General features: G+C 40.5%; 1 protein-coding gene across 2 annotated transcripts in view; it reads right to left on the reverse strand.

Moving 5' to 3' along the window:
• Positions 1-13,195, reverse strand: part of RNF17 (ring finger protein 17) — a 157,168-nt gene that overhangs the window by 77,434 nt on the left and 66,539 nt on the right. For both annotated transcript variants that reach the window (XM_059684174.1, XM_059684175.1), the window contains exon 15: positions 12,640-12,781. In XM_059684174.1, coding sequence (XP_059540157.1) covers positions 12,640-12,781 — 142 coding nt within the window. The remainder of the gene's footprint in view (positions 1-12,639; positions 12,782-13,195) is intronic.

Below are 13,195 nucleotides of genomic sequence, written 5' to 3' on the forward strand. Positions count from 1 at the left end.
AGAAGATTTGGGGCTTTCAGTTGAGTTGATGCTGGAATGATTAAACGACTTTTTGGAATGTAGGGATGAGGTGAAAGTATTTTGCATGTGGGAAGAAAATTAATTTTTAACAGAGCTGAGGGTGGACTGTTATGAGTTTAACTAGAGGCCCGGTGCACAAAAATTTGTGCACTCGGGGGGAAGGGGGGAGTCCCTCAGCCCGGCCTGTGCCCTCTCGCAGTCTGGGACCCCTCGGGAGATAACGACCTGCTGGCTTAGGCCTGCTCCCGGGTGGCAGAGGGCAGGCCCAATCCCTAGGTGCAGCCCCTGGTCGGGCTCAGAGCAGGGCCGATTGGGGAGCTGGGGCGCCGCCCCCTGTCATGCACAGAGCAGGGCGGATCGGGAGGTTGTCATGCCACCCTCAGTCACGCTCAGGGTAGGGCTGATTGGGGGGTTAGGGCACCGCCCCCTGTCACACTCAAGGCAGGGTCGATGGGGAGGTTGTGGCGCCACCCCGTCACTCACAGAGCACGGCCAATCGAGGGGTTGGGGCGCTGCCCCCTGTCACACACAGAGCAGGGCCCATCAGGGGGTTGAGGAGCTCCCCCCTGTCACTCACAGAGTAGGGCTGATAGGGGAGTTGGCGCACCGCCCCCTGTCACACACAGAGCAGGGCGGATAGGGGGTTGGGGTGCCATCCTCTATCATCCACAGAGCAGGGCCGATCCAGGGGTTGCGACGCCACCACTCTCACACTCAGGGCAGGGCCGATGGGGAGGTTATGGCTCTACCCCGTCACACACAGAGCAGGGCCTGTGGGGGGTTGGGGGGGTTGGGGCGCTGCACCCTGTCACACACAGAGCAGGGCCGATCAGGGGGTTGGGGTGCCGCACCCTGTCACACACAGAGCCGCAGGGCGATCAGAGGTTGGGGAGCTCCCCCATATCAGGCACAGAGCAGGGCTGATCAGGGGGTTGGGGCGCCTTCCCCTGTCACGAACAGAGCAGGGCAGATAGGGAGGTTGTGGCCCCACCCCCTGTCACACACAGAGCCAGAGGGCGATCAGGGGGTTTGGGTGCTGCCCCCTGTCACGCTGATCCTGGTGCCGGGAGGCCTCGCGGCTCTGCTGATCCTGGTGCTGGGAGGCATATTACCCTTTTACTATATAGGATAGAAGCCTGGTGCATGGGTGGGGCTGGCTGGTTTGCCCTGAAGGGTGTCCTGGATCAGGGTTGGGATCCCCACTGGGGTGCCTGGCCAGCCTGGGTGAGGGGATGATGGCTGTTTGCAGCTGGTCACACACCATTCAGGGTGTGGGTCCCTACTGGGGTGCCTGGCCAGTCTGGGTGAGGGGCTGAGGGCTGTTTTCAGGCTGGCGGGTGACGGAAGCTCCCAACTGCTCCTTTTTTTCTTTTTTTTCTTTTTAATTCTGGGCCAGCTTTAGCTCCGAGGCTCCAGCTCTTAGGCCTCCGCTGCTGAAAGTAGGTAATCAAAACAATGTATAACTCCAGCTCTGAGATCCCAGCTCGCTGAAAGCTGGTTTCTGGGTTGTTTTTTTTTAGCTTCTATATTTGTTATATTTGTTAAAATGTTTCAAACTGCAGGCTCAGAGGCCTGGAGCGGCAGGCGGGGAACGTTGGTTTCCTCCATCACTGAAGCAAGCAAGCCTCATGTTAGTTTCAAGCTGCCAGGCTGCTGGCCGCCATCTTGGCTGACAGTTAATTTGCATATCTCGCTGATTAGCCAATGGGAAGGGTAGCGGTCGTACGCCAATTACCATGTTTCTCTTTTATTAGATTAGATTGTTTCTTCCTCTCAAAGTATGTTGGTGCTCTAACCTCCCATACTTCAGAATGTGACCACAGACACCTTGACACCTATTTATTTGGAGGCAGGTTTTTTTTGTTTTTGTTTTTTTACAGAGGTTATCAAGTTAAAATAAGGTATTGTGTTGGACTTAAAATATTTTTAAAATCTTTATTTTTGAAAGTATTACATATACCTCCTTTATCCCCCATTGACCTCTCCAAGACTGCTCCCATCCTCACCCCGGGCCTTCACCAACCTATTTTCTGTGTCCAGGGGTTATGCATATAAGTTCATTGGTTGATCTCTTCCCACCCACTCACCCTCTCCTGCCTTCCCTCTGAGCTTTCACAGTCTGTTCAATGCTTCTATGTTTCTGGATCTATTTTGTCCATCAGTCTATTTTGTCCATTAGATTCTACATATGAGTGAGATCATGTGATACTTATCTTTGTCTGACTGGCTTATTTCGCTTAGCATAATGCTCTGCAGGTCCATCTATGCTGTTGTAAATGGTTAAGAGTTCTTTCTTTTTTTACAGCTGTGTAGTATTCCAGTGTAGCTATACCACATTTTTAAATCCACTCATCTGCTGATGCTGTTTCCAAATCTTAGCTATTGTAAATTGCGCTGCTATGAACATAGGGGTGCATATATTCTTTCTGACTGGTGTTTCTGGGTCAAATGGAGTTCTATTTTTAATTTTCTGAGGAAACTTCATACTGTTTTCCATAATGGTTGTACCAGTCTGCATTCCCACCAGCAGTGTACTAGAGTTCCCTTTTCTCCACACACTCACCAAAACTTGTCGTTTGTTGATTTGTTGAAGACAGCCATTCTGATAGGTGTGAGGTAGTACTGTTTCTATTTTCATCTCTCAGATGATTTGTGACTTTGAGCATTTTTTCATATGCCTTTTGACCTTCTTTATGAAGTGTCTATTTAGGTCCTTTGCCCATTTTTTAATTGAATTGTTTATTTTCCTTTGGTTAAGCTGTATAAATTCCCTATAAATTTTGAATATTAAAGCCTTATCAGGCCCTAGCTGGTTTGGCTCAGTAGATGAGCGTCGGCCTGCTGACTGAAGGGTCCCAGGTTCGATTCCAGTCAAGGGCACATGCCCAGGTTGTGGGCTTGATCCCCAGTAGGGGGTGAGCAAGAGGCAGCCAATCAATGATTCTCTCTCATCATTGATGTTTCTGTTTCTCTCTCCCTTCTTCCTTCATCTCTGAAAACAATAAAGATATATTTTAAAATAATATATATATCCTATATAATAAAAGCCTAATATGCTAAGTGTCCAGTCATCCAATTGTCCATTCAACCAATCAAAGTGTAATATGCTAATGATATGCCAAAGCTGCTCAACTGCTTGCTATCACATGCACTGACCACTGGGGGCAGACAGTCGACTAGTTGGCCAGTCACTATCTCATGCACTAACCACCAGGGGGCATATGTTCCGACCAGTACGTGAGCTTGCTGCTGGGGTCCAGCCGGGACTAAGTGAGACGGGCTGGATATACCCTGGAGCCCTCCCGGAGTCCCTCCCTGGCTGGCCAACCTCCTGCATCCCTCCCTGTCCCCAATCATGCACCAGTGGGGTCCCTCAGCCTGGCCTGCGCCCTTTTGCAATCCGGGACCCCTCGGGGGATGTCGGAGAGCTGGTCTTGGCCCGATCCCGCTTGCCAGGCTGAGGAACCCCACTTGTGCCCGAATTCGTGCACCAGGCCTCTAGTATATATATAAAACCTTATCGGCTATATCAGTGGCAAATATGTTCTCCCATATAGTGGACTCTCTTGTTACTTTGTTGATGGTTTATTTTGCCGTGCAGAAGCTTTTTATTTTGATGTAGTCCTATTTGTTTATTTTCTCCTTAGTTTCCATTGTCATAGGATATGTATCGGTAAACATATTGCTATGAGAGATGTCTGAGATTTTGCTGCCCATGGTTTCTTCTAAGATTTTTATGGTTTCATGTCCTACACTTAAGTCTTTTATCCATTTTTAGTTTATTCTTGTGTATAGTGTAAGTTTGTGGTTTAGTTTCATTTTTTTGCATGTATCTGTTCCATTTTCTCAACATTATTTATTGAAAAGACTGTCTTGACTCCACTCTATGTTCTTTCCTCTTTTGTCAAATATTAATTGAGAACAATAGCTTGGGTTGATTTTTGGGTTCTCTGTTCTGTTCCATTGGTTTATATGCCTGCTCTTGTGCCAGTACCAGGCTCTTTTGAGTACAGTGGATTTGTAGTATAACTTGATATCTGGTATTGTGATCCCTCTAACTTTGTTCTTCTTTCTCAAGATTACTGTGGCTATTTGAGGTCTTTTCTTGTTCCATATAAATTTTTGGAGAGTCAATTCTAGGTCTGCGAAATATGCTGGTATTTTAATAGGGATGGTGATGAATCTATAGATTGCTTTGGGTAGTATGGACATTTTAATGATGTTGATTCTACCAATCCATAAACACAGTATATTCTTCCACTTGTGTATATCTTTCTTTCTCTCTCTCTCAATCTCTCTCTCTCTCTTGTTTTTTTTTTTTTAACATCCTGTAGTTTTCCGAGTACCAGTCTTTTACCTCCTTGTTTATTCCTAAGTATCTTAATTTTTTTGTTGCAATGGTAAATGGGATTATTTCTTTAGTTTCTATTTCTGAGAGTTCATTATTGGTGTATAAAAATGCTAGAGCCCCAGCTGGTTTGGCTTGGTGGATAGAAGGTTGACCAGTGGACTGAAGGGTCCTGGGTTCGATACTTGTCAAGGGCACATGCCTGGGTTGCAGGCTCGATCCTCAGTGTGGGGCGTGTGGGAGGCAGCCGATCAATGATTCTCTCTTATCACTGATGTTTCTATTTCTCCCTCTACCTTCCTCTCTGAAATCAATAAAAAAAATGCTAGGGGGTTATGGGTATTAATTTTATATCCTGCCACATTGCCAAATTCATTTAATAAATTTAGTAGTATTTTGATGGAGTCTTTAGTGTTTTCTATGTACAATAAATATCATGTCATCTCCAAATAAGGATAGTTTTATTTCTTTTTTTCCATTTGGATGCCTTTTATTTCTTCTTCTTGTCTGATCGTTATGACTAGCACTTCCAGTACTATGTCAAACAGAAGTGGTGAAAGTTGCATCCCTGTCTTGTTCCTGTTCTTAGTAGAAGTGGTTTTAGTTTTTGCCCACTGAGTATAATGTTGGCTGTAGGTTTGTCATATAGGGCTTTTATTATGTTGAAGTATGATCCCTCTATTCCCACTTTGCTGAGAGTTTTTATCAAAAAGGGTGTTGGATTTTGTCAAATGCCTTTTCTGCATCTATTGATATGATCATGTGATTTTTGTCTTGCAATCTGTTTATGTGCTATATCACGTTTCTTGATTTGCAAATATTGTATCAGCCTTGCATCCCTGGAATAAATCGCACTTGGTCATGGTGTATGATCCTTTTAATGTGTGCTGGATCCAATTTGCTAAAATTTTCTTGAGGATTTTAGCATCTATGCTCACCAGGAATATTGGTCTGTAATTCTCTTTCTTTGTAGTGTCTTATCTGGTTTTGGAATTAAGGTAATGCTGGCCTCATAGAAAGAGTTTGGAAGTGTTCCTTCCTCTTGAATTTTTTGAAATAGTTTGAAGAGGACAGGTGTTAGTTGTTCTTTGAATGTTTGGTAAAACTCCCCCGTGAAGCAGTTTAGACTAGGGCTTTTGTTTGCTTGAAGTTGGGGTTTGTTTTTTTTAAATTTTTATTACTGCTTAAATTTCATCAGTAGTTATTAGCCTATTCAGGTTTTCTGATTCTTCCTGATTGAGTTTTGGAGCACCGTATTTTTCTAGGAATATGCCCATTTCCTCAAGGTTGTCCAGCTTGTCGGAATAAGTTGTCCACAGTACTTTTCTATGATCCTTTGTATTTCCGTGGGGTCAGTTGCTACTTTATCTCTTTCTTTTCTAAATTTGTTTATTTGGGTCAACTCTCTTTGTTTTTTGGTGAGTCTGGCTAGAGGTTCATCAATCTTGTTTATCCTTACAAAGAACCAGATCTTGGTTTTACTGATTTTTGTATTGTTTTTATTTTTTTAAAAAAATATTTTTATTGAATTCAGAGAGGAAGGGAGAGATAGAAACATCAATGATGAGAGAGAATCATTGATTAGCTGCCTCCTGCACTACCCCCTAATGGGGATTGATCCCACAACCCGAGAATGTGCCCTTGACTATAATTGAACCTGGGACCCTTCAGTCTGCAGGACAACCCTCCATGTGTCTGATTGTTTTTATTGTAGTTGATTTCTAATTTTATGCCACTGTGACCTAAGAAGATGCTTGATATGGTTTCAATCTTCTTGAACTTGCAGAGACTTGGCCTGTGTCCTAACATGTGGTCTATCTTTGAAAATGTCCCATGTGCACTTGAGAATGTATATTCTGTAGTTTTGAGGTGAAATGTTCTGAAAATATCAATTAATTCCTTCTGATCTAGTGTGTTGTTTAGGATCACTGTTTCCTTATTTATTTTTTGTCTAGAACTGTGGTTGGCAAACTGTTGTTCGTGAGCCACATGCAGCTCTTTGGCCCCTTGAGTGTGGCTCTTCCTAAGCCTTAGGAGTACCCTAATTAAGTTAATAACAATGTACCTACCTATATAGTTTAAGTGTAAAAAATTTGGCTCTCAAAAGAAATTTCAATCATTGTACTGTTGATATTTGACTCTGCTGACTAATGAATTTGCTGACCACTGGTCTAGAAGATCTAACCAGTGATGTCAATGGGGTAGTAAAGACCCCTATGATGATGGTATTGCTGTCGATCTCTCCCTTGATATCTTCCAGAAGTTTTTTTTATGTATTTGGATGCTCCTGTATTGAGTGCATATATGTTTACCAAGGTTATATCCTTTTGTTGCATTGACCCCTTTAGTATTATGAAGTGGGCTTCATTATCTCTTGTTATGGCCTTCACTTTGAAGACTATTTTGCCAGCTATGAGTATTACTACCCCAGCTTTTTTACACTTCCATTTGCCTGAATAATTTTTTTCATCCCTTCACTTTCAATCTGTGTGAGTCCTTTATTCTGAGGTAGACAGCATATGTATGGGTCATGTTTTCTTATCCATTCAGCTACCCTATGTCTTTTGATTAGAGCTTTTAATCCATTTACATTTAAGGTTATTATTTATAGCTACTTGTTCGTTGCCATTTTTATGCTTTATGCCTGTGTTCCTCCCTCTCTTTGTATTTCTTCTTCTTACACCAGTCCCTTTAGCATTTGTTGCATTGCTGGTTTGGTGGTAATAAACTCCTTTAGCCTTTTTTTGTCTGCAAAGCTCTTGACTTCAACTTCAATTTTGAATGCTAGCCTTGCTAGACAGAGTAGTCTTGGATTTAGTTCCTTGTTTTTCATCACTTTGTATACTTCATGCCACTCCCTTCTGGCTTGAAGTGTTTCTGATGAGAAATCAGCTGATAGTCTAATGGGAGATCCCTTGTAGGTAACTTTCTGTCTCTCTCTCTCTCTTGCAACCTTTAAGATTCTTTCTTGTCTTTAAGGTTAACATTTGCCATTTTAATTATGATGTGTTTTGGTGTAGGTCTTTTGGGGTTCATATTGTTTGGGACTGTCTGTGCTTCCTAGAATTGTGAAACTTTTCTCTTCCCCAAGTCAGGGAAGTTTTCTGGCATTATTTCTTCAATCAGGTTTTCTAGTCCTTGCTCAGCTTCTTCTCCTTCTGGTACCCCTATTATGAGGATGGTGCTTCATTTCATGTTGTCCCAGAGCTCCCTTAAATTCTCTACCTGCTTTTAAATTCTTTTCCAGGTGGGATCTCAATACCAGATATCAAGCTGTATTACAAAGCCACTGTTCTCAAAACTGCCTGGTACTGGCACAAGAACAGACATATAGATCAATGGAATAGAATAGAGAGCCCAGAAATCAGCCCCAACCAATATGCTCAATCAATATTTGACAAAGGAGGCAAGAACATACAATGGAGTCAAGATAGTCTCTTCAATAAATGGTGTTGGGAAAATTGGGCAGATACATGCAAGAAAATGAAACTAGACCACCAACTTACACCATACACAAAAATAAACTCAAAATGGATAAAGGACTTAAATATACGACGGGAAACCATACAAATACTAGAAGAATCCAAAGGCAACAAAATCTCAGACATATGCCGAAGCAATTTCCTCACTGATACAGCTCCTAGGGCATTGGAAACTAAAGAGAAAATAAACAAATGGGACTACATCAAAATAAAAAGCTTCTGCACAGCAAAAGAAACCATCAACAAAACAACAAGAAAACCCACTGTGTGGGAAAACATATTTGCCAATGTCATATCTGATAAGGGCCTAATCTCCAAAATTTATAGGGAACTCATACAACTTAACAAAAGGAAGATAAACAATCCAATCAAAAAATGGGCAAAGGATCTAAATAGACACTTTTCAAAAGAGGACATTCAGAAAGCCAAGAGACATATGAAAACATGCTCGAAGTCACTAATCATCCGAGAGATGCAAATCAAAACAACAATGAGGTACCATCTCACACCTGTCAGACTGGCTATCATCAACAAATCAACAAACGACAAGTGCTGGAGAGGATGTGAAGAAAAAGGAACACTTGTGCACTGCTGGTGGGAATGCAGACTGGTGCAGCCACTATGGAAGACAGTATGGAGTTTCCTCAAAAAACTGAAAATGGAACTCCCATTTGACCCTGTGATCCCACTTCTAGGAATATATCCCAGGAAACCAGAAACAGCAGTCAGAAAGGATATATGCACCCCTATGTTCATAGCAGCACAATTCACCATAGCTAAGATCTGGAAACAGCCTGAGTGCCCATCTGTAGATGAATGGATTAGAAAACTGTGGTACATCTACACGATGGAATACTATGCTGCTATAAAAAAGAAGGAATTCTTACCATTTGCAACAGCATGGATGGAACTGGAGAGCATTATGCTAAGTGAAATAAGCCAGTCAATGAAGGAAAAATACCACATGATGTCACTCATTTCTGGATAATAGAGACCATTATAAACTTTTGAACAATAATAGATACAGAGGCAGAGCTGCCTCAAACAGATTGTCAAACTGCAGCGGGAAGGCCGGGGAGGGTTGGGGGGCAGGAGGTAGGGGGGTAAGAGATCAACTAAAGGACTTGTATGCATGCATATAAGCATAACCAATGGACATAAGACACTGGGGGATAGGGGAGGCTAGGGGACTGTCTAGGGTGGGGGGATAAAATGGTCACATATGTAATGCCCTTTGTAATACTTTAAGCAATAAAAAAAAAATTAGAAAGACCAAAAAAAAAAAAAAATAAAATGGGAATGATAAAAAAAAAAGACTCGAAGTCATGAGACTCCTAAAAGGAAACACAGGCAGTATAATCTCTTGACATTTCACTTAGCAATATTTTTCTGATATATCTCCTTGATCAAGGGAAACAAAAGAAAAAACAAAACAAATGAAACTACATCAAATTAAAAAGTTTTTGCACAGTAAAGGATACTATCACCAAAACAAAAAGACAGCCTACTGAATAGGAGAACATATTCGCCAATGGCACATCTGATAAAGGGTTAATATCCAAAATCTATAAAGGACTCATATAACCCAACACCAAAAAAACCCCCCAACTGAGAAGGCTAACCCCTATTTTGTAAAACTACTGTTTGGAATTCTCTGCTATTCTTTAGACGGCCTCTTATTCTAAAAAAATAACTTTGCTTTCTAGCCTGCTCTAGCCTGCTTGAATAATGAGGAAGATAAACTTAGCTGTCTGACCTTGTAAGCCAGAGACTAGATATGCCCATATTCTCAATGCCATGCAGGGTGTATTTTTTAATTGGATAGAACTGTATAGTTTCCAAGGCCACCAGTGAGATAACCACTAAGCACACATAGGGCTGGCTCTTTAATAAAAAGGGAAGTTATGCTTGTAGCTCTGCTTAGAATTTGAATTCATTTTCTCTAAGCCCACCGCGGTGAATAAAGTGTGACTCCAAACTCTCTGAGCATTGCTTGATTTATTCTGGTTCTCTGTAACAAAACAATCCTATTTAAAAATTGGCAGAGGACCTGAATAGACAACTTCTTCAAAGAGGACAAACAGATGGCCGACATATGAAAAGATGTTCAACATCACTAATCATCAGAGGAATGCAAATTAAAAGCACAATGAGATATCACCTCATATCTGTCAGAATGGCTATCATCCATAAACCAACAAACAAGTGTTAGCGAGGATGTGGAAAAAAGGGAACCCTTGTGCACTGTTATAGGTGGGAATTCAGACTGGTACAGCCATTATGGAAAACAGTATGGATGGTCCATACTGTTTAACTTTTTAAAAATTAAAAATCAAACTACCTTATGACCCAGCAATCCCATTTCTCGGTATATAGCTGAAGAAACCCAAAACACTAATTTGAAAGAATATGTACACCCCTATGTTCACTGCAGCAACTCAAGTGCCCATCAATAGATCAGAGTATAAAAAAGCTGTCATACATATATACAATGGAATATTACTTGACCATAAAAAAGAATGTACTCTTTCAATTTGCAACTGCATGGATGGACCTAGAGCAGTGGTTCTCAACCTTCTGACCCTTTAAATACAGTTCCTCATGTTGTGACCCAACCATAAAATTATTTTCGTTGCTACTTCATAACTGTAATGTTGCTACTGTTATGAATCGTAATGTAAATATCTGATATGCAGGATGGTCTTAGGCGACCCCTGTGAAAGGGTTGTTTGACCGCCAAAGGGGTCGCGACCCACAGGTTGAGAACCGCTGACCTAGACGGTATTATGTTAAGCAAATCAGTCAGAGAAAGACAAGTACCATATGATTTAACTTACATGTGGAATCTAAACTATATAAATGAAAAAAAAAATACTAGATTCATATTCATAGATACAGAGAACAGACTAATGATTACCAGAGGGCAGCAGGGCTGGGGGACAGAGTGAGAAAGGTGAAAAGATTAAGAAGTACAAATTGGTAGTTACAAAATAGTCACAGGGATGTAAATTATGTATGGTGCCAGGTGGGTACTGGAATATATTGGGGAACCACTTTGTAAAGTACATGATTGTCTAACCAGTGTGCTGTATACCTGAAATTAATACAAAAATATTATTGAAAAAAATTAAAACAGATTATACTGTAAACCAGCAACTGGACTCCTCGTTATCTACCTAGGAGAGACCCAAACAGACCCATGTTCACAATAGCATTATTCAAAATAGCCAAAAGGTTAAAACAATCCAAGTGTTTATCAACAGATGGATAAACAAGTGTGGTATATATATATATACAATTGATATTAGTCAGCTATAAAAAGGAATGAAATTCTGATACATGCTACAACATGGAAACAACATACTAAGTATAATAAGGCACACGAAAGGAAAACTAGTGTTTGTTTCCCACTTATAGGTATCTAGAATAGGTAATTCACAGAGAGAAAGTAGAATAGGTTATTAGACACTGGTGGAGTGGAATGGGGAGTTACTGTTTAATGGGAATGGAGCTTCTATTTGAGAAGATGAAGAAGTTCTGGAGAGGAATGGTGGTAATGGCTTAACAACATAGGGAATATACTTAATGGCACTGAGCTATATACTTAAACTACTAAATATTGTTATATATGTTTTATCTCAATTTAAAGACATTAAGTAAAATTCAACAGAAGAAATACATGTAAGTTCTACTTAGTGCCATATAGGGAGATTTCCACAACTCCTATGGGGAGGTGGTATAGCGTGGTGAAATGTTTGAGGTGACAAATTCTGAATGAAGCTGCACTGCCCAGTTCAATCCTGACTCTATTCTTTGTAGCTGTGTGACCTAAGGCAAGCCGCTTCGTCCCTCTGGTTAGGCTCCACATCTAAAGGAAGATAATGGCATCTTTCTCATACAGTTGTTGTGAAGATTAATGAGTTAATTCACACATAGCATTATGGCACTTAGAATGAGTTAATTCATATAAAGCACTGATGTAAAGAGATCAATAACAATGAACTCATTGTTGGTAGCTACCTAAACTCACCAGTCACACATCCAAAATTTAATATGAAATGTCTTTCATCTGAAACTATTTTGGTGTTCAAATTCTGAAAATTACCTAGTACTAATTCATAAATTTTCAGGTATACATGATCAGAAACAGGTTTTATCATTTTATTTTGATTTGTCAGCTCTATGTGTTTTCCTACAGTTGACTCTTGAACAAATGGGTTTGAACTGCATGCATCCACTTATATGTGGATTTTTTTTCCAATAAATATTGTTAAATGTATTTTCTCTTCCTTATGACTTTCTTAATAACATTTTATTTTTTCTAGCTTATTTTATTGTAAGAATACAGTATATAACACATAAAACATACAAAATATGGTAATTGACTATGTTATTGGTAAGGTTTCTGATTAACAGTAGGTTATTTATTAATAGAGTTTTGAGGGAGTCAAGTTATACACGGATTTTTTATTGCATGGAGGAGGGGTGAGGGTAAGCATTTCATGTTGTCCAAGGGTCAAATGTAGATTTCAGATGGTAGCAAGAAACATTTATACATTATACATCCTTTACTGTCTCTTTCCTCCACATATCACTAATTTTCTCCTTTAATTTACTAAGTCACGTGCATTTGTTATCCAAAGTTGCAGCCACAAAGAAACTTAAATTTATAGTAGGTTCATAACGTTTTATTTGCTCTAAAATTCATACTATGCACTCATTTCTGTTATACATTTCTACTTAAAATTTGCAAACATATTTTGTCTCAAAGGAACATTATATACTTACCAACTGAAGATAGAAATCGGTAGGACTATTTATATGACAAACCATAACTGAAACATCTGTCATTTCTTTAGGTAAAATAGGTGGATGATAGTGTAAAATCATATTTTTTTCAGAAAGACTTCTTGGTGAGTGCGATCTAAACCTAATTAAAAGAATAATTAAAAACATAAGCAGGAGCCATTTTCTTGAAGTCTCTTCTCAGTTACTTGATCTGAAGAAAGGACTTGCACATATACTGATTTATCTACCAAGAATATTCCCTTTCCAATTGCTCTCTTCTAACTTGTAACACTTCTTGGTATTGTCTCGAATTATCAAACCAGGTTAAATAAGATGTCAAACCCTGGCCAGTGTTGGCAAGTGGTTAGAATGTTGGACCACACACCAAAGGGTTGAGGGTTCGATTCCCAGTCAAGGGCACATACCTGGGTTGCAGATTTGATCTCTTCCCTGGTCGGAAGGCAGGCAATCAACTGATGTGCCTCCCTTACCTCTCCCTTTCCCGCCCATCGCTATTCCACTTTCTCTACAGATCAATGGAAAAAATATCCTTGGG

This window comes from Myotis daubentonii, chromosome 2 (assembly GCF_963259705.1).
Source record: "Myotis daubentonii chromosome 2, mMyoDau2.1, whole genome shotgun sequence".
NCBI classification, from domain to species: domain Eukaryota; kingdom Metazoa; phylum Chordata; class Mammalia; order Chiroptera; family Vespertilionidae; genus Myotis; species Myotis daubentonii.